The 27,123-nt window shown below is 44.2% G+C and overlaps 1 protein-coding gene across 1 annotated transcript; it reads left to right on the forward strand.

The window, feature by feature from the left end:
• The first annotated feature begins 137 nt into the window (after positions 1-137).
• On the forward strand, positions 138-26,884 carry Nus1 (NUS1 dehydrodolichyl diphosphate synthase subunit). Its single transcript, NM_001164157.1, is given in 5 exon segments — positions 138-643; positions 15,537-15,662; positions 16,422-16,571; positions 20,857-20,956; positions 24,122-26,884. Coding segments are annotated over 5 exon segments (882 nt in total). The 5' UTR covers positions 138-228; the 3' UTR covers positions 24,213-26,884.
• Positions 26,885-27,123: the final 239 nt, after the last annotated feature.

Here is a 27,123-nt window from a genome sequence, read left to right on the forward strand (position 1 = left end):
CCGGCAGCCAATCAGAACTGTCCATGTACTAGCAGGGGCGGGGCTGCCGAGGGCGGAGGAAGATGGCGGCAGGGGCTAGGTGAGGTGTTGGCAGTGGCGAGGGGCTCGGGCGCGGGGGGTGGGGGGACGCGGAGCGATGGCCCGCGCCGGCCGCTGGGGCGGATAAAACCCCGTCGCGCCGCGGGTGAGGGCCGGAGGGAGGAGACTGTGCCCGAGCGCCACAGGAGTATGACGGGGCTGTACGAGCTGGTGTGGCGGGTGCTGCACTTGCTGTTCTGCCTGTACCGCACGCTCACCTCCTGGCTCCGCGTTCGCTTCGGCACATGGAACTGGATCTGGCGGCGCTGCTGTCGCGCCGCCTCCGCCGCGGTCCTAGCGCCGCTCGGCTTCACGCTCCGCAAGCTCCCGGCCGTCGGCAGGAACCGGCGTCATCACCGGCACCCGCACCGGGGACCGGGACCGGCCGCCACCCACCCCCGGCTGCGCTGGCGCGCGGACGGCCGGTCCCTGCAGAAGCTGCCGGTGCACATGGGCCTGGTGATCACCGAGGAAGTGCAAGAACCCAGCTTCTCAGACATCGCCAGCCTGGTGGTGTGGTGTATGGCCGTGGGGATCTCCTACATTAGCGTCTACGACCACCAAGGTGAGGCTGGTGGGAGGTAGGGTGTCAGAGGCGCGTCCGAGTCTGAGGACTACGTTTCTAGCTAGTTTGTTCCTGGTTGCTGTGCGAGGCCGCCGCCCTCTCCAGGCCCTGTGATTTCAGTAGCCCTTGGTCCTTAAGGAAAAATCACGGTGCCGGTGCTTTCGAGGAAGAGAGATCTGTTTTATTGAACACCGACTAAGTCTTTTAATTTGATTAGTGTTTGTAACATTTGAAAGATTTATTGTAGTCCGTTAAGGGAGATGGTTTTCTGTGGCGTTGTTTCGCCAAAGAGGGAGCTGAGGTTCAAAACATTAACTGATTTGCCCAAGGTCACAAAAGTAACGGGTAAATAATTGTAACCAGTCTGTGTGTTCTTGAAAGGGGATTCAATGAACTCCTCTTAAGGGCGACTAGGCAGTGGAGAATTTATACGAGAACCGCATCGTGGGTTTTCCAAATGACATCTTAAAGTTAGGTGACATTTGAATTGGACCTCTGAAAAGTATGTAAGAGTTTAGATAAGCCTGGAACAAGGCCTGAAATCACGTGTTACCATTTCTCCTTAGTGGCGGGTACAGTAGTACTTGATAAACTTGTCTTCCTGCAAGTTCTAATCAAGGCAATGGGTTTCACCATGGTTTTTGTTAAGTACGGTATTCAACACCGCATGACAACAAGCCTAAAGCACAATGCCAAATATATTTCTTGGAATTTTGCCCTCGTCTCTGACTGGGGGGGAGAAAGGGACACATGTATAGGTGATTTGGGGAGTGAAGTTTTTACTAGAAAGGAGAGAGATTCTGAAGGTAGGAACTTGAGAGTTGGGGTAGAGGAGTTGAAATGTGAGTAGGGCATTGAAGAATGGGAGTGAGATAAAGTGGAGGCCCTAAATGTCAGCCTTGGATTTCCATCAATCCTAAATGCATTGGTGTTTCCTTAAAGCTAGAGCTGTGGTGAGAAGGATGAGTCAGGAGGGTTGGTCTGCAGGAAAGAAAAATGACTGCTTTATTCTCCAGTAAATGGCCTGCATGCTGTGGAGAAGCAATTTGAGTTTTACCTTTAAATCTTCACATATTTGAGTTCGGGGTTTGATTGGGGCAATAGTAACCTCTGACTGCTTCACCCTCTCTTTTACAGCTAGTAAGGAGTGTGGCTCTCCGGGAGGGAGCCTGCGATCTGAATGAGGATTTGCCCTGTAGGGTAAAGGGCAGTACATTCAGAGACTGACAATGCAGGGTTTCCTGAAGGACTCGTGAGACCAGGAGAAGTCTAGGAGGTGACATGGCTCTCGCCTGAACCAGTGCAGCCAGCAGTGTGCAGCCAGCAGTGTGGGATATAATAAGGCAGTAGAACAGTGAAAACCAAGGCATTAAGTAATGTGGATGGACACACATCCAGTAGGAAGGGAAAGGTAGAACTGAGCTGTTGACAAGACTGCAAGCAGGAGCTCACAGTACAGCCACACTTCCTTCTTCCTGCAATTCCTGTTACTGAATTTCTGATGTGACTCAGGTCCTGTGTCATATGCTCTTAGAGGAAAAAAGTCTGACATCTAATGTAAATGTGTTGGAGTTTTAGATGCACAATGGAGGGGAGAGGAGATGGTAGCCGGAAGGAAAAGCTCAGGTTTTAAAGTGGGTGACCAAGGTCAGAGACCTTTGATAAAGGTGCTTCAACTTCATCCTGTTTCCTCTAGTACGCCCCTACTTAAGATTGTTTCGCTATAGGTATTTGGAAGACTTTTTGTGTATTGACATATGTGTATGTCTACATTAATGCAGTCACAGCAAATGAGTATGAAAGACCAGGGAGACAAGAGGGGAAGTCCCTTAGAAGTGCTGTTGTCCCCTGGTGGCTCTAGGAAGAAGGGAAAGTGATGTTTGCACTGGAAACTACCAAAGGTACATAGGGTTTGGAGTTCAAACACTACCCTGTCCCTCCCTGTGTGTGAATTGGAAGTGCACCTCTTTGGTGGCATTCCCACTAGATAAACAATAGCGTTGAAGGGGGCATTGGGAACAGTGAATATGACAGGAAGGCTTCAGTAACAGAATGCTGGGAACAAGGTAAGGTGAATGGCATTGAGAACAGTGAATATGACAGGAAGGTTTCAGTAGCAGAATGCTGGAAACAAGGTAAGGTGGATGGCATTGGGAACAGTGAATATGACAGGGAGGCTTCAGTAACAATGCTGGGAACAAGGTAAGGTGAATGGCATTGGGAACAGTGAATATGACAGGAAGGTTTCAGTAGCAGAATGCTGGGAACAAGGTAAGGCGAATGCACGCTCAGGTGGCTATTTTGCTCGTATGTTGTTTTATAGAAATTTACTCCAGAGTTCAGTGTTTTAAAATAATTAAGTGTTGACTCAGTACAGTGGGGCAGTTTTCCTTGGAGTTACCTCTATACTTATATTGCAGTCAGTTAACTGGCAGGGACATAAAGATTGCCATGTGTCATCCACTTTATGTCTGGCTCATAATGGCTGGGATGGGAGAGAGATGGTCGTCTGTTTCCATAAGGCTGCCATGGGCTTTCTTATGTAATGGAGGCTTCACAATGATCCACTTGCCTCCAGATTCCCAGGTTCCCAGAATCAGACCAAAGCTGCCAGGACTTAGGACTTAGTTTAAGCAAGCAGTCACAGATCTGTCTGTCTGGAAGGAAGGAAGTAGATTTTACTTCTCAGTGGGAAACTGCCTTATGCCGCAAGGTAGAGCTGAGGGGAGTTGGTAGCAGCCACTGTGGAGACAAGCCTATGATTTAATTTCCCCCTAGCCTACATTTCTTCAACCTCGAATCTGTATTTAAATACCGTTCATTCCAATTATGATGGGCTATAGGTTGCTTTTAATCCTTAGACTAAAATACCCATTGACATTTACTTTCATTTGTCTCTTCCTGTGAACTGATGACCAAGTTTGTTTGCTTTTGTCGTTGAAAGGTCTTGGTGGGCTGGCCTTCAATTTAAGATTTTCTTACCTCAGCTTCTCTGGTACTGGAGTTACAGGCATGTGCCCAAACTTGGCATCCATCCATCTAATTATCTATCAATCAATCAATCAATTCGTTCTTCCGAATACCTGGAGTTTCTTGGTTTTTGGGTGGTCGTTCAGGGGATCAAACTCTGGACCTTTAGCAAGTTGAGCACTGTAACCCAGAGCTCACGGTTCTCATAAGGAGAATTGACTATGTTGTCTGTGTGATTATGAATTAGAAAATGATTACGATAGGAATTGTGTTAAAAAAAGTGTTTCTTAACTGTATTTGGCATTACAGCCTTGGGGCTCCTGTGCTTTTTTGTATTCACTTGAGGTGCACAGTGCTCCAGATAGTCCGGATGGGTACCCCCTTATTGCCCAGTTGTGTTGGTACCATGCTCACGGTAGGTTTGTTTGAGTCCTCGAATGTTCATGGGAAACACTGAATCATCACACTTCCTGATCAGCTGGATTAAGGTAGTCCAACCCGGCATCTCTGTTTTCGTCAGGCTACTTACGTGGTGCTTCTGCACACTGGAGTTTGACCTTAGCATAGAACAAAAGCTTCTGCCACTCGCCTTCAGTAAGAATAATCATGGGCTGCGGATGGAGCTCAGTGGGTATGGTACTGAGACCTCCATGCACGTGTGTGCGCACGCACGCACGCACGCACACACCATGCTTCGGCTTGTACATTCTTACTCACGTGTGAGGACAGTTTGGGGGTAGCATTACTTATTATAAGTAGAACTGAGTCAGCAAGGTATTATTTTCTGTGTGAGATTCAGGAACGAGACAGCAAAAGTGTTCTGTTGTTCTTTCTGCTTTTATCTCTCTATTCGTAGATCTGTGCCGCGGGGTAGATTTTGGGTAATTATTTCTCACTAGCCCTAATCTCAGCCTTTACAACCTCGTTCTCCCCCACCTCTGTACCCCACATCATATCCACATTTAGGCTGTTGGCTACCACCTTTTGCTGGAGTATTCGCTTTCTGGTTGACATGTGACTGTCTCTGATCCTTGTGAGTCTGCCTTCACCTTGCACTAGTGTCTCCTGTCCTTTGTCAGTCAGTCTTGCTCTGCCCCACTTTGTTCCTGGATCCCCTAAGAACCTCGGCATCTCTAAAGATACTTGCGTTTTTTTCCTGTGTGTCTGCACTTGATGGTCATACATCAGAAGCTCCATAGGTGTCCTCTCTGCTCTCCTTTTGGTTTCTTCCAGGGTGTGCTTGGTGTTAAATGCCTGCTGTGGTCGGGCAGTGCACACTCTGACTCCAGAGAGGGCTGTGCTTCTGGTACCCAGGCATAAGGAACTGAGTTGCAGCTCTTGTTTCCCAAGAGTGGAACCTTAGACTCCTTCAGGAAAGTAAATGAGTCTGTTCTAGTTTGACCCATGACATAGATACGAGCAGGAGGTATAACTCTTTTTTTTTTTTTTTGGTTCTTTTTTTTCGGAGCTGGGGACCGAACCCAGGGCCTTGCGCTTCCTAGGCAAGCGCTCTACCACTGAGCTAAATCCCCAGCCCCGAGGTATAACTCTTAATGTGATTGTTCTCCTTGTGTTGATTAGAGAGCTGCCAGAGGTATTGAAAGTCTCCATACACTCAGGATTGTATTTGGTTTACTGAACAGTGTACCTGAGGCCTTTGCTTTTCCATAATTAGAAACTAGGAAGGGAGCCTCTCTCTCTTTCCTAGGACTTGCATTTTATCTCCCCACTGCCTTGTTCCCACAGAGGACTCTACCCAAAGCCAGAGTCGAGCCCAGCCCAGTTGGTCGGTCGGCTCTGCAGTTGTCTCATCCCAGTCCTGCCTCATCTCTGAAAGGTTCTCTCCTGCTTTGGTTTTTGTTGTTGTTGTTGTTTGTTTGTTTGTTTGTTTTTGATGTAAGGAATAATTTTGTTCTTAATGCTCTTCCGTTAAACCAGTGCTAGATCTATGCATTAAGCCTTTAAACAAAGATTTATTTTAATTCGTGTGTGTGCTCCTTAAGTGCTGGTATTCTTGGAGGCTGGAAGTGGAGGCCAGAAGAGGGCAGTGCACCCGGAAGCCAGGGTTACAGGCATCTGTGTTGGCTACGGGAAGTGATCTTGGGTCTCCTGCAAGAGCCGTGCATACTGTAACCACTGAGCCATCTCCTCAGCCCCGTGTGTTAAATCTTAACAGAAACAATTATTTTTTGTTAAACTCTTTTAAAAGCCACTCAGTTCTTTGGTTCAAAGGTGTGAGTATCACAGCACACTATGGAGGACAGAGAACAACTTGAAAGAGTTGGCCCTCCTCTCCCACCACGTGTGGCTCAGGTCTCCCGGCTCAAAGACAAGGAGAGCCTGGACTTGCTGAGCCATCTCGCCATCCCCTTTGCTGATTCCTACTGTGAGCTATGCCAAAATGTAGTCAGTCTGAATGAATTCCACCTCAAGAGACAGAATCAGAAAGCCAAGGAACCAGGTTTGGAATTGAACCAGTTTTATAAAAAAGCTTTTGTTCTTACAGCCTGTGTTGATCTTCACCATTAGAATGCAGACAGTAGTCCCTTTGTGGGCTGTCATTGCATCAGCCTCAGGTCGTGGTACTGACACAGGTGACAGAGACTTTATAAAAGGCATTTCAGGCAGAGGGTTTTCCTTATCGTACCTTGCGGATCTAAGCAGTCACCCCGAGCTTTAGGATCCCTGTTTAATTACTGCAGCTTAACTTGAGAGCGCTTCTGCTCTCCGTGAGCCAGGTGTCACATAAGCAGGGTTCTGGACGTTCTTGTCTCAGAATGTGCAGCGTGGCTGGAGCTGTTGCTGGTGTGCAGCGGGGGTGCCATGGGGTGCGCTTGCCTTATTTGTGAGGCTCTGTGCCTGCTTCTGGATGGTGACGAAATAGATAGACACGTAAACTGCAGCCGGAGCTGAGAAAACCTGTATGTCTTCCTCACTTACGTACTTCTTATGTTTGAGGTGCTTAAAGCCATTCTGTGAAGCCACAGCCACAGCATGTTTACTTCTTTGCTGTAGCATGTTCACATTCTAGCATAATGGTTGGTCTGTGAGGTAAGATGAGGCTCTCCACTAAAATGAAATAGTCCAATGACTTATAAGGGTTTGTGTTTATGACTGCGGTAGTCATGTAAAATTTTAATATATTTTTTATTTAAAATACTTGTAGTATTAAGTATATGTTTTCTTCTCCAGAGATTCCGCTCCGGTAGTGTGATAGCTGTGAGTTACAGAGGTTAAGGTAGCCAACAGGGAGCTTACTTAGGTCTCGAGGCATTGTGTATAAGGAAATACTGCTTCAATTGCGTAGCTTAGAGGAGCTTGATAAGTAGGAGACTTTCAGTTTATTTTTCTTTTCTTTGTCCTCTAAATTCTTTTTTCCTAGAAGTTTCTTAAAGGCTCGCTTTATAAAAGGAACACTTGTAAAAATCCTTATATCAAAAGCTATGTTAAATATATATTTAAAAAGCCACTTTATTAGATTGATTATACATTTCACATGAGTTTTGAAGAATCTTTAAGAAATACACGCAAGATTTGTTGAAAGAATACTTGTTTAAACTTCTTGTTTCCTGGTTCTCTTAATTCGTCAAGGTCATGCCATGTCTTATTGCCTGGTTAGTGTGCACATGCTTGGGCGTGAGGGTGGGCTGAATGTGGAGACCTCTATACGATCTCAGATTGTCATTTGCTGTTCAGAGCAGAGGTTTTTCTTTTCTCTGTGTGTAGCCCTGGATGTCCTGGAGTTTGCTCTGTAGATCAGGCTGGCCTCACATAGAGATCTGCTTGCCTCTGGCTCCTGAGTTAGTGGTGAGATTAAAGGCATTCATTCACCACCACCACCACCACCACCACCACCACCACCACCACCACCACCACCACCACCACTGTTTTGGTGTTGCTGCTGCTGCCAGGTCAGAGCAGAGAGTTTAAAAGACTCCAATATGGAGTCTGAGATCAGTTTGTATCTTAGATGTAGACTGGTGGATTTATTTCTGTTTGAAATGTAGGTATTCGGGTTTCTGTAACACCACGTTTGCTTGGATGTCTTGATTTACATCTGTACCTACTGAGTCTCATGCTGGCTTCTCTTTTGTTTCTTCTAAATGTGAGATGTATGAGTCCTTATCTTTCTGCTCAACTTAGCCATGAACTGAGTGGGTATGGGCAGTTTAGTGCTGTCTCAGGTGGCTCCTGTGACTTTACGTAGCGCTGTGTGTTGACCTATAGTCCCATTGCTTCATAACTCGAGACTGTATCTCCAATATTACATGTCTAAAACAGTACTCTTGAAAACCCCTCCAATCTGCCTGCATATTTTCCTCCATGCTAGGAAACAGGAGTTACTCTCATCAAGTGGTCGATGTTGAAAGCTCAGCTGAGTATCTTCTTACATTCTGTGGAAGTTGTAGCCTTGTGTGGAGTATGTCTCCCTTCTTTTGGTGTCTGTCCCACCCAAATTTCAGTGACATTGCCTTTCTCTTGTGTCACTACACTAACTGTCCCCCTTCCCCCATTGGTCTTTATTTAGATTCTGACCCCTCTATAATCCATTCTTCACCTATCAGCAAAGTAATTTTCTGGGGATGGCATGGATTTGGAATTCAATCCAGAGCCTGTGAATACCCTGCCACCAACCAAGCCAGTGTTAGCTCTTGGCTTTTCTGAGAAGGCATCTCACTCTCACTCAGGCTAGATTGGAACTCACTTGTTGCCTAGGCTGGTCTTGAACTCAACATCTTTCAGCATCTCATTCCTAGCACAGGTTAACACAATCAAACCTGGCTATGATCCATTTTATTTTAAAATAACATCATTCAAACGCTGATTAAAACCCTCTAGTAGATTCCTGTTGTACTTAGAATGCTATATTCACTACCAGGACTAAGGGACCTCCTGCAGTTGTGTTTTGCAATGTCTCCGGTCTCACATAATATCCCAGTTCCAGTTTTATCCCTTTTGTTGTAATAAAGTACTATGACCAAAAGCAACTCAGGGTAGGAAAAGGTTTACTTGGTTTATACGTAAAACAATTTACAGTCCATCACTGAGGGAAGTCAGTCAGAAACTCAAACTGAAACCAAGGAGAACACTGCTTGCTGGTTCTATTACAGGTTCATGCTTAACTGCCTTCTTAGGGAATGATGCCACCCACAGTGTGCTGGACTTTCCTCTGTCTGTTAACAATTGAGATCGCCTCCCGAAGATTTGTCCTCAGGTCACTGCGATCTGGGTGATCCTTCATTGAGACTTTGCTGGTGACTCTTGGATGTGTCAAAATGATAATGAAGTCACCTGGGACAATTCCTCTTCCCACTTCCTTGTAGTGCTCACAATGGTGCTCTTCCTTCCTTAAAAAGGTGAGCTCTGAATGCTGAGAGGACACGCATCAGAGCTATCTCTCTAATAGCCTGCCGCTGAGGGAATCCTGATTTCTTGGTTGGCTAATGTGTGGTGACTGAGATTCAAACCCAGGGTCTCAAAGCTAAGTTGTAGCTCTACTCCCAACTACAGTATTCGGTTCAAGAACTACCAGCCTTTCCATTTTCAGACTTGAACAGCATCAGCCAAAGCGTTTGGTAGAATGCCAGGATTGAGATATGCAGGACAGCGGAACAGGGAAGGATCGGTGTTGTATCAGGGACAGCAGACACACTGCACTGCCACTGATTCCATGAGTGCTGTGCAGAAATGCACCAGCGGCAGCCTCAGAAGCAGCAGCTATGCCAGTGTGATGGGGTATAGCGTTCTAGTGTGCTACCATGCACGGTCAAGAGCATTCTCTTGTCCAAACTTTGCACTCAGTTTTTAGTACCACACCTACAAATATTTCTTTGACTATAAAAAGAAACTCATGTTTGGCTCTCCACACACATAGCTCATGTTTATCAAGAAACATTAAAATCGTGTTTTTTTTTCTGAGATGCAGATTTCCTAGCCTAAGTTTGTTCTTTCATGGCAATTGGAGTGTGCCCCTGCGTACATGCAGGTGTGTTTTCAAAGGTGACTCACAGTCCTTTATTTGTGATTACTCTCCTTTGGGAAAGCTGGTTATAGAGCAACAAAATGGAAATGTCTTACGTTGTTACAAAACTTACATTAGATTTTCAGGTTATTGCAAGAATACGTGTGTACCTGACAACCTGAGCTGCATGTCCAGAATCCATGTCAAAGTGGAAAAGCCCCAACACAGGGCGCTATGACTCTCTCTCTCTCTCTCTCTCTCTCTCTCTCTCTCTCTCTCTCTCTCACACACACACACACACACACACACACACACACACACACACATGAAGTGTATGTAGACTGCTACAGAGAAATGTACACTAGCAATACTTACACACTTCATGGATGAAGGAAATGCCATAGAGTATGATCAGCTATTGTGGTCAAGCTGTGTGTCATTAAGAATCATTAAGAGAGAGTCTCATTCTCTCTTCCTGTTCTCTACCATGGCACAAGATCAGGGTGAAAAGTTCCCCATGCAGGAACTTGGCATCCTGCGAGCTCTGCTCAATATTTGTGTGCGGGAGAGCGGAGATAGGCTGACCCAGGCAGCCAAGGTGTTGGAGCAGCTCACAGGCCAGACCCTGTCAGGTCCTTTGGCATCTGGAGAAATGAGGAGGCTGCTGTTCACTGCACAGTCCGTGGAGCCAAGGCAGAGGAGATTCTGAGAAAGGCCTGAAGGTGCGAGAGTACGAATTAGGGAGGAAGAACTTCTCTGATACTGGCAACTTCGGCTTTGGGATTCAGGAACGCATTGACCTGGGCATCAAATATGACCCAAGCATTGGCATCTATGACCTGAATTTCTAGGTGGTGCTGGGTAGGCCAGGTTTCAGCATCGCAGACAAGAATTGCAGAACAGGCTGCATTGGGGCCAAACACAGAATCAGCAAAGAGGAGGCCATGCACTGGTTCCGGCAGAAGTGTAATGGGGTCATCCTTCCTGGCAAATAAATTTTATTCAAAAGGTCAATAAAAATTTCTCAGAAATGCAAAAAAAAAAGAATAATTTTCCTCATAATCCAATTCACATAAGTCTCAGACAGAAACTACAGGTTATATTTTAGCCGATTGTTTGTCCAACTCAGCCTACAGCAAGGTTCTCTCTAACTTTCTGCCAGGCTATCTAGAGATACTTGATAATGGCTCTACCGTTCTTTTCTTTAAATTCTGCCTGCAGTCAGGAAACGGCTGCTTGGATTGTGAGAGGTTCCTGAAAACCAAAGTTCCCATTCAGGAGTCTGTCCGTTTAGGTTTTGGTGTGCACGGATTATTTGTTAAATAAACATTGAGTTTCTTTTATATGGGGAATGACTTGGAGAGAGAGATTCATAAGTTAGGAACTTACAGGTAAGAAATGGCATTTCAATGGTGGCAGTGGTGACATAAGTTAGTGCTACTTAGAAGTTCAGTGTTAAGTTTATTAAGGGATTTGAACAGAATCCATGTGTGTTGGAGGAAGAATGGAGTGACCCTTTTGTTGCCCCGAAAAGAATTGGGGGAATTCTACAGGGTCAGTGAAGGGCACATGAACGATAGGGGTTGGGGCAACCCCATCTGTGTGAGAAACATGAGGCAGTCCTTATTTTGCTGATTATAGAACCACAAAGGAATAGGTTGACCTGTTTCCTTATCATGATTATTTCTACCCATTTGCTGTGGACGCAGACAACAGTGTTTGTGTTGAGTGGTTAGTACATTGTGAAATATTGAAGGTGACAGTTGGAAGGTGCCAGGACGGCACCCAAAGCTGAGTGGTTGGTAGCCTAGTGAAGCATTCTGGGAGGTCATGAGGAGGGCTGCGGTGACTGGAAACTACAGTGGCAGTGGACTGAAGGAATGGAGGTGTACAAGCCATGCTGTAGAGCCAGAGCTTAGCTTAGTGGCACGGCTGGGCAGGCCATGCTGCCTTTAGAAATAGAACCCGGAAGCTCACCTCATCCGTTTACAGTTTTCACTGTGCCTGTTTTCTTCCGTCCTTAACCCTAAACGCTTATAACTTTTACAGCCCTCTTCCATTTCTTCCAAGCTGTATGTATTCCAGGATGCCTTGGAATTTTGGATGTAGCCTAGGCTAGCCCCAGATCCACAGTAGTAACCTTGCTTGTTTTAGTTTCCTAAGTGTTGGGTTTACTGATGTGAGCTGCTGTGCCATCCCCCAACTTGCCCTGATTGTTTTGAGAGCTAGCCTTTTATGATATACCACAATGCTTCACTCTGCTCACATCTGATTGTTTACAAAACTTCAAGGTAGAAGTGGGTGTTGGGATGAACTGGACATGTTAGGAACAGAACAAGAGCGTCTTACTTAAAATGTAAACGCCTTATGTCTTTACATGAATTTTATAGAGAAGCTGCGCTATTTTCGTACTGGGTTTCTTGGCATACCTTTAAATGTGCATCCTAAATTTTGCCATACTTATCTTACCCTTGTCCTGTCCCCTAGTGGCTTTAAAGGTCTCTGAATGATTGGACTCAAGGAGAAGCACGTGGGCAGTGAGAGAGGACTGAGTTCTCTCCATTTGGGGAGGTAGGAGGACAAAGGTTCAGTGGAAAGGAAGAGGAGGATGTTGAAGGAACATTCTATGATGGCCTGCCTTCAATGGAGAATGTGAGAAGGAAACAGATGCTCATGTCAGTGCTTCAGGGACGTCGAGGAGGGAAGATTAAAGATTGGGAGCCACTTGGTGACTAAGTATACTGTTGGTACTGGGATTGCAGCACCGTGGGAGCCAGAGGCAAGAAACTTGAGTTGTGGGCAGGCCTTAGCTTCCCGGAAGTGCAGGAGGCTCTGGGGTGCCTTAAAGAGTTGCTGAGGTGTCCCACTTTAATCTGCAAGCTAAAGTAAAGCCGAGAAATTGGTGCAGACTAGCATGCAAGTCTTAAAGAAGTGGTAAGGGGGGGTTGCTGTGATCGTAATAGGGAGAAGTGAGACAGAAGTGCATGTGAGCGCAAGTGTGTGTGCATGGGGCTGTGTGTGCTGCGCAGGCCAGGGAAGGCTCTCAGGGATCCTGTTGTTTCTCTTTACCGTGGGCCTCTGACTGCACCTGCAGCAGACTGGCAGCCAGCAAGCCCCAGCAGTTCTTCCGTGTGCCTGCCTAACTAGGGTTACAGGCATACATCAACTGTACCTGGTTTTAAGCAAGCTCTAGGATTTGAGCAGGTCCTCATGCTTATCCAACAAACTCTCAGACTCACTCAGCCATCTCTTAAAATAAATTCATATGTCCTGGCTGGAATGTTACTGAGATTTTTACATTGTTCTTTAAATCAAGAAAGTTGTTTTTCCTCTAAAGATTTATTAATTATATATAAGTACACTGTAGTGTATCAGGCACACCAGAAAAGGGCATCGGATCTCATTACAGATATTTGTGTGGTTGTTGGGAATTGAACTCAGGACCTCTGGAAGAGCAGTCAGTGCTCTTAACCACTGAGCCATTTCTTCAGCCCCAGAAAGTTTTTATAAATCTAAGTTGTCGTCTGATTTTTTATTTGTTTTGTTTTGTTTTTCTTTGAGACAGGGCCTCACTCTGTGGCCCTGGCTGCCCTGGACTTCATTCTAGTAGGCATTTGAGACTTGTAATACTTGTATGTCTATATCTAATATTTATCTGCCGTTTGACATGGTACAGACATCTTTGTGTTGTACATGTGGGGTTTTGACTTGAGCTCAACAACATCTGTAACTATCTTTGCACAAGTATACCTATGAATATTGCTACTCATAGTTCCTGAGGTTAACCACTTTCATCTGAAATGATTGTGCCTATGTATTTTTTAATTCAAACTTGCTTGGATATGGGTAGTCCAGACAACAGTCTTTGGGCGTGTGTGTGGTGTTGTCCCTCTTACGTAGTTCTGACCTTACCTTGTAGGAAGGCTGACCCGACTTCTTGGTGTTCCTGCCTCCACCTTCCAAGCTCTGGGGTTGAGGGTGCTCCACACTCTCAGCTCTCTCTCCGTTCACTCGTGTGTGTCCTAGTTTAGTCTCTCAGAGGAAATGGCCAAGTAAGAGGGAAAGTAAAGAAAACAATTTACTTTTATTCTGTACGTGTGCGTGAAGGAGTGCGTGGGTGTGAATGCAGTCAGTCCTGGAGGCCAGAAGACAGGCTCCACTGCAGCTAGAGTTCCGCTTGAGCTGCCTGGTGTGGGTTCTAGGAACCAAACTGGGGTCTGCTTCAAGAACAGTGAGTCAGTCCTAACCGTGAGCCATCCTAGGCCCAGCCTACCTTTGGTAGACAGATAGAGCCAGCTCCTTTAAAGTTGTCCTGTTCTGACATCTCGTGCGTGCTGTGGTGCCTGTGCACCCATGGCAGACAGGTAGCCTTGCCCAAACTCCGGCTGCTATAGCCGTCCTTGGCATAACTGAATTCTCTGAGGAGTCCTGTAGTAGTCTGCCGCCTGTCTGTACATTGCTTGTAAACTGTTGGGTACCTGTTGGCAAGCAGTGTGAGGCGTGAGGCTCGGGGCCTCCCTCACTCCTCTTCTCATACGTACCATTTCAGCAGCAGCCTTCGTGTGTGAAGCACATTCCAGATGCTACTTTATCCTGAGCGTGCGCCTACCTAATGCTCTCTCTCTCTATGTAGCTTTTAATTTCCTCGATGCAGTTCAGCTTAAGTCTTGCTTTAAGAAACTGTTTTTACCTTTATTTTGTGTGTGTGTGTGTGTGTGTGTGTGTGTGTGTGTGTGGTGGTGGTGAATATGTGCCAGGGCATGTGTGTGGAGGTCAGCAGACACATGGGGAGTTGGCTCTTTTCACCATAGGCTTTGAATTTGAACTCACAGCAAGCGCTTTCATTCACCTGCTGAGACACCATGTGGGTCTCCATGTCTTGCTTCTTATAATAAACCTTCCATTGGAAGACATTGCTTTTGATTACTTCTTGTCTTGGTTTTCTCTCCCTGTGAGGAAACATCCTAGCATTTCTTATGAAGGCAAACATTTAATTGGGCTGGTTCATGTTTCGGAGATTTAGTCCGTTATGGTCATGGCGGGAAGCATGGAGCACACAGGCAGACATGGCGCTGGAGAGAGCTGAGAGTTCATCTGAATCAGCGGGCAGCAGCGGCGGGAGGGAATAAGCACTGAGCCCACCCTGGTGACACACTTCCTCTAAGAAGGCATACCTGTTCCACAAGGCCACACATCCCACTTTCAAATAATGCCACTCCCTGGGAGCCTGGGGGGCCACTTTCTGGGAGACCACTGCTGTTTTAGGGTTGAGCCCACTTTACATGTACATACTGCTGTGCATACTGCTGATTCTCTTTCTTTTCTTGCCCCATCATTTTCCACACTTCTTTTTCCTTTTTTAAAAGTTGGGTCATTAAGCGTATGCCTAGTTTTGTTTTCTTTCTTAGGGGTGTAGTGGTAACAAACGTTAGCTTCTGTAGATGGCTGCAAGATCACATTTTACTTTTGCACTTCTGTACTTCAATTTAAATTCTCTTAATTTTGCTCTTATTTTATCTTTTATTTTGTGCATAATTTATACTACTTTTATTACAAAACAAATTAAAATGAAGCAGTAGCATTTAATATGTATAATAAATCTGCAAAGAAAAGATGTTAGACTGGTAATCAGGAGCGACGTCCAGCTCCTTCCTTACACTGTATTTCCGTATTTCAGTTTGTTACTCTGTAAATAAAAGCTTCAAGTGAGGAACCTCTTAATTCCTTCCTACTCACATGATCACTTGCTTCCAGGTAGGTAGCCCTGGCCCTTTTTATGACTCTGGTATTAATCAGCTCTGCTGTCGGGTTTCCTTTTAGATTCCAGTTTGAGATATCATTTCTGCTTTACTCGAAACGCAGCTTTGGCTCTAGTGTGTACCCAGAGCAGAAATCCATTAGTCACTGCAGAGCATCACCTCATCTGGCTGTGATTTATTTGTTCATAATTTTATTTTTAAGGTATTTTCAAGAGAAATAATTCCAGATTGATGGATGAAATTTTAAAACAACAGCAGGAACTTTTGGGCCAAGATTGTTCCAAATACTCAGCAGAGTTTGCAAATAGTAACGACAAAGACGATCAAGGTAGGTGCGTGGATGGTTGGACACTTGACATGAGAAGAGCAGATTTTGTAACATTTTTCATTTATCTTGCTTTGCTAGTCTTTATTCTTAATATCTTGCTAGAAGATAATGTTCAGAAAAATGATAGAATAACAATTGACATTATAGAAATGAATCAACGTTAAAGACGTCGTTTAACCAGGCAGATTTTATAGTCCATGAGCAGAGAAGCCCAGGAATGGATAATTTGTATTCGTGAGTTAGTGAGTGTATGAATTATGCAAACCTGGCTTTCCTGTAGGGCAGTATGAATGTTTAAAGTTTAGAAGTAATATTTTTGCCTTGTTATCAGTTAGCTAGAGTCCTAACATTTATAGGTTAGCTTCAGACAGGCATGCCTACGGAAACAGTTTTCTTTTCGTCTCTCGTTTTCTTTTATGTCACTACTGAATTGACTCTGAGTGTAGATGCCATTTTTAAATAAACAAAAATTGTAGGTAGCCTCTTTTATAGAGTGTTTACTCACTATATAATGTTACTTTTATTTAGGATTTGGAAAAGCTGTTTATAAAACTAGGCCCCATTTCTTATAGACCTGAGGTACATGGCTCCTTTCAGAGGGGAAAAGCGAGTATGTTAAAATACTGACCCGGAGGAGCTTGAGTGGTTCCTAGTTATCACCATTGTATCTTTGTTTTGGTATAAGTGTATGTCATAAACCTGATTTTGAAACAAATGTGGCAGAGTTTTAAATTTTACCTTGTGTGTTCTCTTCTCTAGTTTTAAATTGCCCATCGGCGGTGAAGGTGCTGTCCCCAGAAGACGGAAAAGCCGACATTGTGCGAGCCGCCCAGGACTTTTGCCAGTCAGTAGCCCAGCAGCAGAGGAGGCCGACGGAGCTGGGTGTAGAGCTGCTCGACAGCTTACTGAGTAAGTCCAGAACTTTTCCCGTTGTGTCTTCCAGACACACAGATGAAGGCATATTTAAGTTCTTTTTATTCTTTACCAGAGCTAGCCAGGGCTACACAGTGAAACCACCGTCTTGGGGTGGGGATTCGGGGAGGCTTTTCTTGCTGTACTCTTGCAATGCTGACAGTTAATGACCCACAAGTGGAAACGATTTCAAGATACAGAGCTTAGCCTTGCGCACAATGGAAGGATTTAATAAAAGAAAAGATTTATTTAGGTATTTCACTTTGAGTTTGTGTGTAGGCACATGGGAAGCAACCAAAGATAGCTTTCTGGAATTGTGTCTGTTCCTCCACTGTGTGAATGGGAATTAGTTCACTAGGCTGGGTGGAGCTCCCTTCCCCTATCTTCGTGGTTCAAGGGAAGGGTTTTTGAGGATTTTTTTTTAATTGAATATTCTTGGAAGTTGGGATTTAAGTGGGCTGTCTCCCCTCTCTATCCTCTTCCTCTGCTGCTCCCTTGTTATCATAAACAACTTCCTGTGAGATCATCTCCCCAGTGCAGCCTGCTCTTCTCTCCTTTTTGCAGTCATTCAATTTGCAATGCAGTCAAACCACTGTATATGCTACAGTTTGCTAAAACACAGCATTACATATAAACGCTCATATAAATACGTATGTGCATCCCCCACGTTACCCTGCACTGCCTATGACAGTCTTTGCTGTGCTGTTTCTCACTCGCTGGGGTCCCTTTAGGAACCTTTTGCCCTAACTCAGTGGTTCTTCTTCCTAGGGTTATCTTTAATGTTTTCAAAAAAGAATATTCCCAACAAATGGATGTCCATTGATGGCTTGTAATACCAGGATGTTCGTTTTTTTTATCCATTCCCATAGGATACCACGTACCTTATTTACTAACCATGCATTTTCTGTCTCTTCATTCCCGTCCTTTGCCCTCCTTGCTAGCTCCTTCTGTGGTCTTCTTTCTGTCATTGGTTAACTGTGTGCTCTGTGAGCTCAGTGAGCAGAGACCATCGTAGAGCTGTTTCATCAGAGTTACTGAGACAGTGACCATTTCTTGACAGTTTGAAGCTTAATCAGAGAGGAGTTTTTGAATACGTCGTAAGTGATAGTCTGGGGTGGCCCCATAGATGGCCTTCAGATAGCCCATAGGGAAGTATGTAGTGTAGAGCCTGGGCGCTTCAGGGTTTGTTAATTTATAATGAAAATGTATACAGATTCTTAAAAATTATTCTTATCATATATATTATATATGTCTCATACATATACATATACATAGGTAGGTAGATAGATAGACAGACAGACAGACAGATAGACAGACAGACAGACAGATAGATAGTTTCTAGGCAGAGTTTCTCTGCTTAGCCCTGGCTGTCCTGGAACTCCCTCTGTAGACCAGTCTGGTCTCAAACTCAAGAGATCTGCCTCCCTCTGTCTCCCTAGTACTGGGATTAAAAGGTGTGTGCTGCTACTGCCCGGCTTTCTCTTATTTTTTTGAGATTAATATCTCTTCCTTGCTTTCTTCCAGATCCTCTCATATTTTTTTTTTTTCTTTATTAACTTGAGTATTTCTTATTTACATTTCGAATGTTACTCCCTTTCCCAGTTTCCGGGCAAACATCCCCCTAATCCCTCCCCCTCCCCTTCTTTATGGGTGTTCCCCTCCCCACCCTCCCCCCATTGCCGCCCTCCCCCCAACAGTCACGTTCACTGGGGGTTCAGTCTTAGCAGGACCAAGGGCTTCCCCTTCCACTGGTCAGATCCTCTCATATTATCCCTCCACATTTTCTTTGAAATTTATGTTTTTGTTTTTTTTTTTTTTTTGTTGTTGTTGTTGGTTTTTTTTGTTGTTTGTTTTTTTGTTTTTTTTGTTTTTTTTGTTTTTTTTTTTGCATCAATCGCTCCCTCTATCTCCCTCTCCCTCCCCTTCTATGCTCCCTCCCCTAAACATAGTCTGCTCAGTCTGTATAGTGTTACTTGTATGTATGTTTGGGGACTGACCATTTGGTGTTGGTATGCTCTTCCTTGGGAAGACTATTTCTCCTCTTAGCGTTCTTGGTTGCCTGCACTTCTTTGTGCAGGGTTGAGGTCTCATGGGCTTTCTTCCTGTGCACTTTAGCATGGCTTTGCCGTTGCCCCTGTTGGCTCATGTCTAGGCAGTAATACTGATAATAGTTTGTGGGTATAGCTTCTCTGATTACTAGGAGACCCACTCTGACAGCACAAGCCCTGATTCTCTTGATCTTTTAAACTTAGTTAACTGATAGTTTTTTATGACTGTGTTCAGACTACTCATGGGTGTCCACTTCACCAAAACCAGACAACCACTGGTTTGCTTTTTGACTAAATTTTGTATTTATTAGAAATCATATACAGGATATAGATTTCCATATCCTGCCCAATACTGAGCATATATGCACTCAACATAATTTTTTTTTTTCTTTTAAAAGTGAGTCTCACTATAATACCAGGACTGGTCTGAAATTCACTGTTTAGAACAGGTTGACGTCAAACTCATAGAGATCCACCTGCCTTACCCTCCTGAGTGCGGGATTAAAGGCATGAGATACGATACCCAACGGGCATACGGAGGTTTGTCTGCTTAGTGTTAGTAAGTAGGTCATTACTCCGGATTCTTCATGGAGTGTATTGTTCTGTGGATAGAGATCACTTTATCCACTCAGCAGTTGTTGATAGTTTTTGATAGTTAATATTGCTCTGATCAGCTGCACACATGTCTTTGTGTGGGAGGGTATGTTTTCTTTCTCTAAGGTAGGACCTAATAATAGACCTGCTGTCTTGTGGTGACTGAGTTTCCTATCCTTGTATCCTTCCTATCCATGGTTCCTATCCTTGTCAGAAAGGTAGGCCGCTCTAGCTCCCCATTCTTGCTGAAGAATGTGATGGTGTTTAACTCACAGTTCTCATGGGTAATCATGTTGAGTATCTTTATGAAGTCACTTGCCACCTCCAATTTATTTGGTAAAGTGGTAAATAGTTTGCCTATTTTTATTATACGCTGACTTACAGTGTGCGTGTTTTATTATACGCTGACTTACAGTGTGTGTGTTTTATTATATGCTGACTTACAGTGTGCGTGTTGCACATTTCTAGAGGCAGGGGCACAGCTTGCAGCACTCGTTTCTGTCTTTCCACACCTGCATCCCTGCGTCAATCCGTGAGGTCAGGCACCCGTTCTCCTCATGTTGAGTTCTAGGATGATACTCTTTGATACTCTGGATGCACGCGTAAAAGAGTAGTGATAAAATTACAAGGTGGACAAATACCTACTTTTTGGTTTTACTTTCTCATTGTTAAAAGTGATTTCTTTATAATGCCTTAATTTTTATGAGCTCAATTTTTGATTGTGTGGATATCATATATACATTGTTTTCAGATGCAGGAGCTCTTTGCCTAACCCAGAGTCTCAGTTATTTCCCCTTGTGCTTTCTTCTTTTACAAGTTGTATAGGCTAGATTTGGTCCATTTTGACTTTTATAAAAGTAAAAGACACACGATTTCAGATGTTCTTTTATGTCACTGGTGTCTGGCCCCTCGTTTCTCGGGGGAACACTGAAGACAGTTTATAAGGTGTAGGTAGGAGTTGGTCTTTTAGGTTTTTTAGCTAAGAAATGGGTGTGGAATAAAAGGAGATAATTTTTTCTTTTTCTTTTTTGTCATTGTTGTGTTTTTGTTTGTTTGTTTGAGATGGGTCTCACTATGTCGACCATGCTGACCTCAAACTCACAGAGATTTACTTGCCCCTTCTTCCTGCGATCTCTTTTGTCATTTAAAAAAGATTTATTTATTTACTTAAGCTTTTAAGCACAAAAGTGTGGGTACCCTGGGAATGGAGAAGAGGCGTCAGGTCCCCTAGAGCTGCGGTTGTGGGTGCTGGGAACTGAAGCCTTATGGTCTGAGCCACTTGCCCAGCCCAGAGCTGGCTACTTCTCGACAAAACCTTTTCTTTTTAAAGTTACTCAGTTCTGGAACCATATAAGCAATGAAGTCCCCAGAGCAATGTTTTCCCAAGATGCTAAGACAGAGGGGGCATGGGAGGGTGAGAGTTGAGCTACTTCATAAGGGAATCAGTGTAGTTGGATGGACTTTCCAGGGTTTGCACATTTGGAGTGAACAAAGTTATGTCACTATTTGTTTGTAGGGTGGGGCTAGAGATACTCAGATGAGGAGGCTTCTGAAGAGAACTGGCAAGGAAACCGAAGAAGCCTTTGAGTGTTTGTGTGTACATGGTACATGTTAATTTCATGTGTGTCTTTATTCCCAAGGTTCACATGGCTTCCCTGATCCTGACTTAGTGTTGAAGTTTGGTCCTGTGGACAGCACGTTAGGCTTTCTTCCCTGGCAAATCAGATTGACTGAGATCATGTAAGTACCTAAAGTATGTTGGCTTTGTTCTCTGGTCCCAGCACTGTACTAGACCAATGCTGATGCCTCCTCCTTAATCTCGGGTGCTTAAGCATGAGTGGCAAAGTGAGGTCTGTAGACGGCTCAGACAGTAAAGCACACGATGGCGCAGATACCTGGCATTGACAAGTTATCTTAGTGGATCGTGAGTGACTGCTGTCTGAGTGTTGGAGTTGTTGTTCCACAGAAAAATAGGAGTATGCCCATGCATGAGACTCAGAAATTTTGTGTCATAGTAACAGCCGGAAGCATATCGAGTGGGAGGAGAAGCAGCAGAAGACTGTGGTGCACAGGGGTGCACGGAGCTGGCTCCGTTGGAGCAGTGGTGGAGTGGAGTGAAGATGGTTTGGATAACACAGTGAGGAGTAGACTAGGAGTGGAGACAGCGTGAAGCATTAGCAGTATTGTGAATGGAATGGTGATTTCGGAAGGTTTGTTTGTCCATTTGGCTAGAGTGTGACTGGAGGAAGCAGATGAGAAGACAGGTGAAGGGCTCTACCTGTGTACATCGAAGGGAATGAGATTACTCATTAGAACAGGGTTGGCAGATTTCTAAAGTAGCCAGAGCATGAGTATCTTAGAGTTTCAGGTCATGTAACTTCTGCTTAGCCAATTAGATGTGCCTGACTCAGCGTGCCAGCAACTCACAGACACTCATGACTAAGTATGACTGTTCCTTATAAAAGTGTACTGCTGTCGGATATGATGATAATTCCTGTACTCAGGAGGCTAACACAGGAGGAACAGGTCAAAGCTAGCCTAGGCTATAAAATTGAGTTCTGGACAAACCTGAAACCTTGTCTAACAAACAAAGCAAGTAAGCAAACACAGACAGACTGTTATTTGTTGACCCCTGATTTAGAGTAAAAGAGAATTTTTTTTTTCCAAGACAGGGTTTCTCTATGTAGCAATGTCCTAGACCTCAAACTCAAGGGATCTGTCTCTGCCTCAAGTGTTGGTATTAAAGGTGTGTGTTACCATGGCCAACCAGAGTGCAGATTTAATAGACTTAAATATATTCAACTTCTCCAGTATGAGTGGAAAAACACTCCAGATCATCTGTCCGTGAGAATTATTCACTGAATGTGGCTATACCATAGCACTTACTAACTGTAGTAAAACTTAGGAGAGGAAGTGAGAGGCCTCACGAGGTTTTACGCTGAATTGAGCAGAAGAGTTTTTTTGAGAGGAAGTCTAAGGATAAAGAGAATCCTCACTAGAAAGGGGAGATGCAGATGACCTCCAGGCTCTACAGTTTTTAATGGAAACACTTAGTAGGACACACTCATACATAGAATAGGGATAAGAAGGGTAGAAAAGAAAAAGACCACCTGTGCCCTAGACGGGGTCGACCTGGTCCGAACAGAGGAGCTCTCCAAAGTACCTCTTAAGAACTGCAGGTTTTAGGGAAGAAGAGAAGAAACCGTGAAATGAAAGGCTTGAGGGCCACATGAGAGTGTGGGTCACATGAGAGTGTGGGTCACAGCAGGGAGCAGAGGGGAAGCAGACCCCGTGCAGCTTGGCTCTCCAGGCCTGGTTGTCCTTCTGAGAAGCCTGTGTCTGTTTGCCCCAAGGTTTGCCAAGCCTTTTTAGGAACTTCTCAGGTCAGTGCCAAGAAGTTAGCTGGAGAGTGGAGAAAAGACTGTTAGGTTTCGAGTCTCAGCTATGCTGCTCAGTAAGGCAACTTGGGAAAGTTGGACTAATCTGTTATTACTGTTACCATTGTTATTGTTATCATTATTATTGAGACAGGGTCTCTCTAGTCTTGGCACTTTCTTTGTAGACCAGGCTGGCCTTAAACTCGACTTGAGATCTGTCTGCCTCCCAAGTACTAGAATTAAAGGCTTGTACCACCAGGCCTGGCTACTGTTATCTTTTTTTTTTTTTTTTTTTTGGTTCTTTTTTTCGGAGCTGGGGACCGAACCCAGGGCCTTGCGCTTCCTAGGCAAGCGCTCTACCACTGAGCTAAATCCCCAACCCCTACTGTTATCTTTTAAGTAGGCATTTTAGTGTAGAGTTGAGGGTTTGTATAGAAGAGGTGATGGGCACCTATCACACAACGGGTTGCCCACTGTCTTGTGTCTGTACATTTCTCCTAATGTTTGTATTTGCTTGAGGTCTGTCTGTATTGTATGCTGTAAGTCAGAAGACTTAGGACCACGATGCAGGTCATCCAAGGGGAAGCATCCGCAGCATCAGACACTGAGGGTCGTCACAGAGTAGACACACACTGGTAGACAGGGCAGTTGCTAAAATGTGGAAGACAGAGGCTGTTGGAAACCTCGTGCATGGTTCATCCAGAGGAGCATGGTGCAGATTTAAGGAACAGTGCCCTCAGACACAGTTCGAATGGAGGTAGTAAGGCAAGGTTGGCAGCAGACATGGTTCTTTTCATGGATGGAAGGCCGGCCACTTTCAGGATTCATGGCAGTTGCAGGAAGGTTAGTAAATAGCCGTAGCGGAAGAGAATCATAAGGTTAGAGGTCAGGCAGGAGTTTTTTAATAGTAAGGCGTGGGGTGTGTTTGTGTAAAAGTGTAGGTGTGTAATGTGATGAGCTCTGAATGTGGCTTTCGTAGTCTGATCCTGTGTGTGGCTTTTCCAGGTTTGAGTTTCCAAACCGCATTCTGAAGCTGTACAAAATACAGGGCTTTTTCATACTGACTTTTGAAAGTGATTTCATGTATTTAAAGTTCTTAGAACCGTCTCATCCTGTGTTCATGCCTCTCCAGTGTTAGTCTTCACAGGACAGTGTGCCCGCAGTGTCGGTGGGCGTGACTTACACAGTCACTTAGTGCTCGCTCACTATGTCACTGTGTAGGACCTGGCCAGGGCTAAACCTGCCTTTGCCGGTTTTACTGGGAACATGCAGAGCTCTTACAGTGAATTTGGGTACATTGTTAATACACAGATTTCCAGCTTTTACATAGGTTTTTGTGTTAAGTGTGCGAATTTTCTTTTGTAAAATACCGGCAGGTTACTTTGGCTTGAGCAGTTTTGCACTGCATTTGGCAAGATTAGCCTCTGTACAATTCACTTTTTCCTGCCTTTGACTTCCTTTTGGACCCCCTGCCCCACCCCGATATTACAGTGTGCCATATAATCTTTCCCCTGTGTTCTCTTCTCAGCTCTTTGCCTTCTCACTCAAACATCAGCTATGAGGACCTTTTCTCCGCCCTCCGGCAGTATGCAGCTTGTGAACAGCGTCTGGGGAAGTAATGGTCCCTGCTTGCATAATTTGACTTCAGGCTTTTGGAGAAAAGGACCCAAGTGACTGATGTTTACAAAGTACCTATAAAACTCTGTACACACCTAGTTCATATTCCTCATAATTTATCAACAAACACAAAAAAGTGTCTTACTTGAGAGCAAATGAGTGTGCGTGTGTGTGTATGCGTGTGTGTGTGTGTGTGTGTGTGTATGTGTGCGCGCGAGCGTGTGTGTGTGCGCGTGCGTGTGTGTGTGTGTGTATGCGTGTGTGTGTGTGTGTGTGTGTATGTGTGTGCGCGTGCGTGTGTGTGTGCGCGTGCGTGTGTATGGAATAAATTTATAAATGGGGCACATTGGCGAATGGAGTACACAGTCTGGGGTTCAAGCGAGAGCTGCGGTGCGTGTCTTAGGAACTGAGATTTCACGCATAGAGGCTTCCGTTCCTGCTACTTCCCTGTTTGTCTGGGGAGTAGGGGGAGTAAGTAGGACTGATTTAGTTGTCTGTGGTGGGTGGGGATACTTTTTGTTCAGTCTTTTTTAGTGACCAAACTTTAATTTTTAAGAATAATATATTGATTGGCTTACTAAGGGGAAGTACTCTAATCTTGAGTGGCATTCAGAGGCTCTGGATGTTCACATGCTGAACATTTGCTTACCCGCTGAGCAAAGATTTCCTCAGATTTCCGTCCATTTCATTTCTTTGTTCGAGTAAACAGTGTGACTTGAGAGGATTGCTGTGGTGTCTGTTCTGGGCTATAGGGATCATTTGAAAAAAAAAATCTTGCAATATTTGATGTACAGAATATAAGACATTTAAATATTGAATTAGACACTCAAAAACCAACAAAGTGAATAAACAATCATCTAAAAGATGGAAAATCTCTTAAAGGACAGTTTTGATTTCCTCCTTTGTGTAAAGAGTAGTGTGCTGGATAGTACCCAAAGCATTTAAGAAGCGTTTCCATTAGCTTTTTATTTAAAAATGAACACTTGAGAGAAGTTACCACGGCAGCTCGCATTCTGAAGTAACCGGCTCCTCTTGAGCGGCACCTGGGGTTCTCTCCTCCCAGTGAGTCTCAGCGACAACACTGTGATGGTTAAAGGATGGAGGCCTGCATCGCCAAACTGGAAGCATAATTGAACCTGGTCTTCTGTGTTCTAGAGAACAGCACTGGCCCTGACAGGATTGAATTCTTGATAAATGGTTAATGTTTTTTTCTTACACTGCTAATCTCTGGATGGAAACCATTCTTTATGGATGGACAGTTTTCAGAAAACTTTTACCAACAGGTATACAAGAGTCATGAACATTTAGAATAAAGCAATTTCAATACTAGGCCTCAGACTTCTGAAAAAAAGATATCAAAGGAAATGGGTTTGGAATGTATGGTCTGGAATTGCTTGTCAGACTCTAAAGAAGATGTGTTTCAGCTTTGGATTACAAACCCCATTTATGATTTTTAAATATACTTGAAATAAAACGATTAAAATGAATTTTGGTCCAGTGACATTACTTTGCACTTCTTTTCTTTTGTACAAAATTTTAAAGACTTAATTTATTGCCAAAATGCTGTGTAAATTTACAGTGTGTAATCTAAAGGTTGTTAGAGAACTCCCCAGTTCTGTTCCTCTGTGCTGTGTGTGGTCTGTGTTCCTCTGGTTTTATTCCTCTGGGGATGGGGGATGGGGCAGAGTGGTGTGTATTTAAGGCAATTTAAGGCCTTTTATAAATACAATAGGTATAAATGTCCTTTATAGACCTTCTGGGGTATGCACAGCTTTAATAAATTAAATTTACTGGACTCAATTGAAATAAGAGGACTCAAGGTTTGTTATAATGAAGTGTGTCAAATTACCCTTTGGAATAGAGCCAAAATCCTAGAGTTGAGTTTTTATACTTCCTTCCACACAACAAAACAGATTCATAGCCTATGACCCAAGACTGTGGCCTTAGGGACAGTTGTTTAAGCAAGTCAAGTGTTCTGAACTTATATATAGGCCTTCCAGATCCTCTCACAGGAGGCCAACTACTAACGCAGTCTCTACACTTTGAAAAGCACTGATCAGTCTTCAGTTCCTGCCAAATCACCCCAAGTTAGCTATCATCAAAACTCTTTGTGCTCCCAAAAACTTCGTGTCCATGTGTTTCAAAGGGCGTTCCCTTTAAATCGTTTCCCTTGACATGCTCCACAGTGACAAAGACACCAAGTCAAACTCACTCAGCAGATGGCATGGGGCATGTGAAGAAATGGAGGGATTACCTTCCTTCTAAAGTCCGACTGTAGATTGCTCCCTAAAACTGAACAGTTATTGTTTGACGGTGAAATGCTGATCATAATGTGAATAGCAGATTCTGGCGTGTTGTGACTAAGGCTCGAGAATGCCCGTTCTGACAAAATGTTCCAATATTAACGAACAGTGCCAAACACACTGTGCATATCCATGAGTTTCCATCCGGATGTATGTTGATTAGTTACTCCCTTCTGTGTGACGGTCCTATGCTTAGAGTCAGTGAGGTCCTTGTAACGTTTGTTATGCTTGTAGATTTTGGCAACTTGTAAATAATGTGTATAGCGAGTTTTTATGATTAAGGAATCAAATTTATTGAATTTTATTATTGAAAGTTGAAATAAGATGTATGAACAAAAAAAATCAATAAAAGAATATACTCTTTTCACGGACTGTAGTGGTGTGTGAATGTTACATTTGGTTTCAACAGCCAGGGGTTCTGAGGTCTAAGGAGAAGTGTATGACCAGGTAGCAGTCCTGCTTTTAGACGGGATGCATTTGATTGGAGCACATTCCCACCTTTAACCTGCTTAAGCATTTGCTTTTTATTTAATGCCAGAGTGAGATTCAACTTGGTCTTCCTGGGATTTCCAAGTTCCACAGCAATTACAAACTGAATTTTCAATGATCA

Source organism: Rattus norvegicus, chromosome 20, assembly GCF_036323735.1.
Source record: "Rattus norvegicus strain BN/NHsdMcwi chromosome 20, GRCr8, whole genome shotgun sequence".
Classification (NCBI taxonomy): Eukaryota; Metazoa; Chordata; class Mammalia; order Rodentia; family Muridae; genus Rattus; species Rattus norvegicus.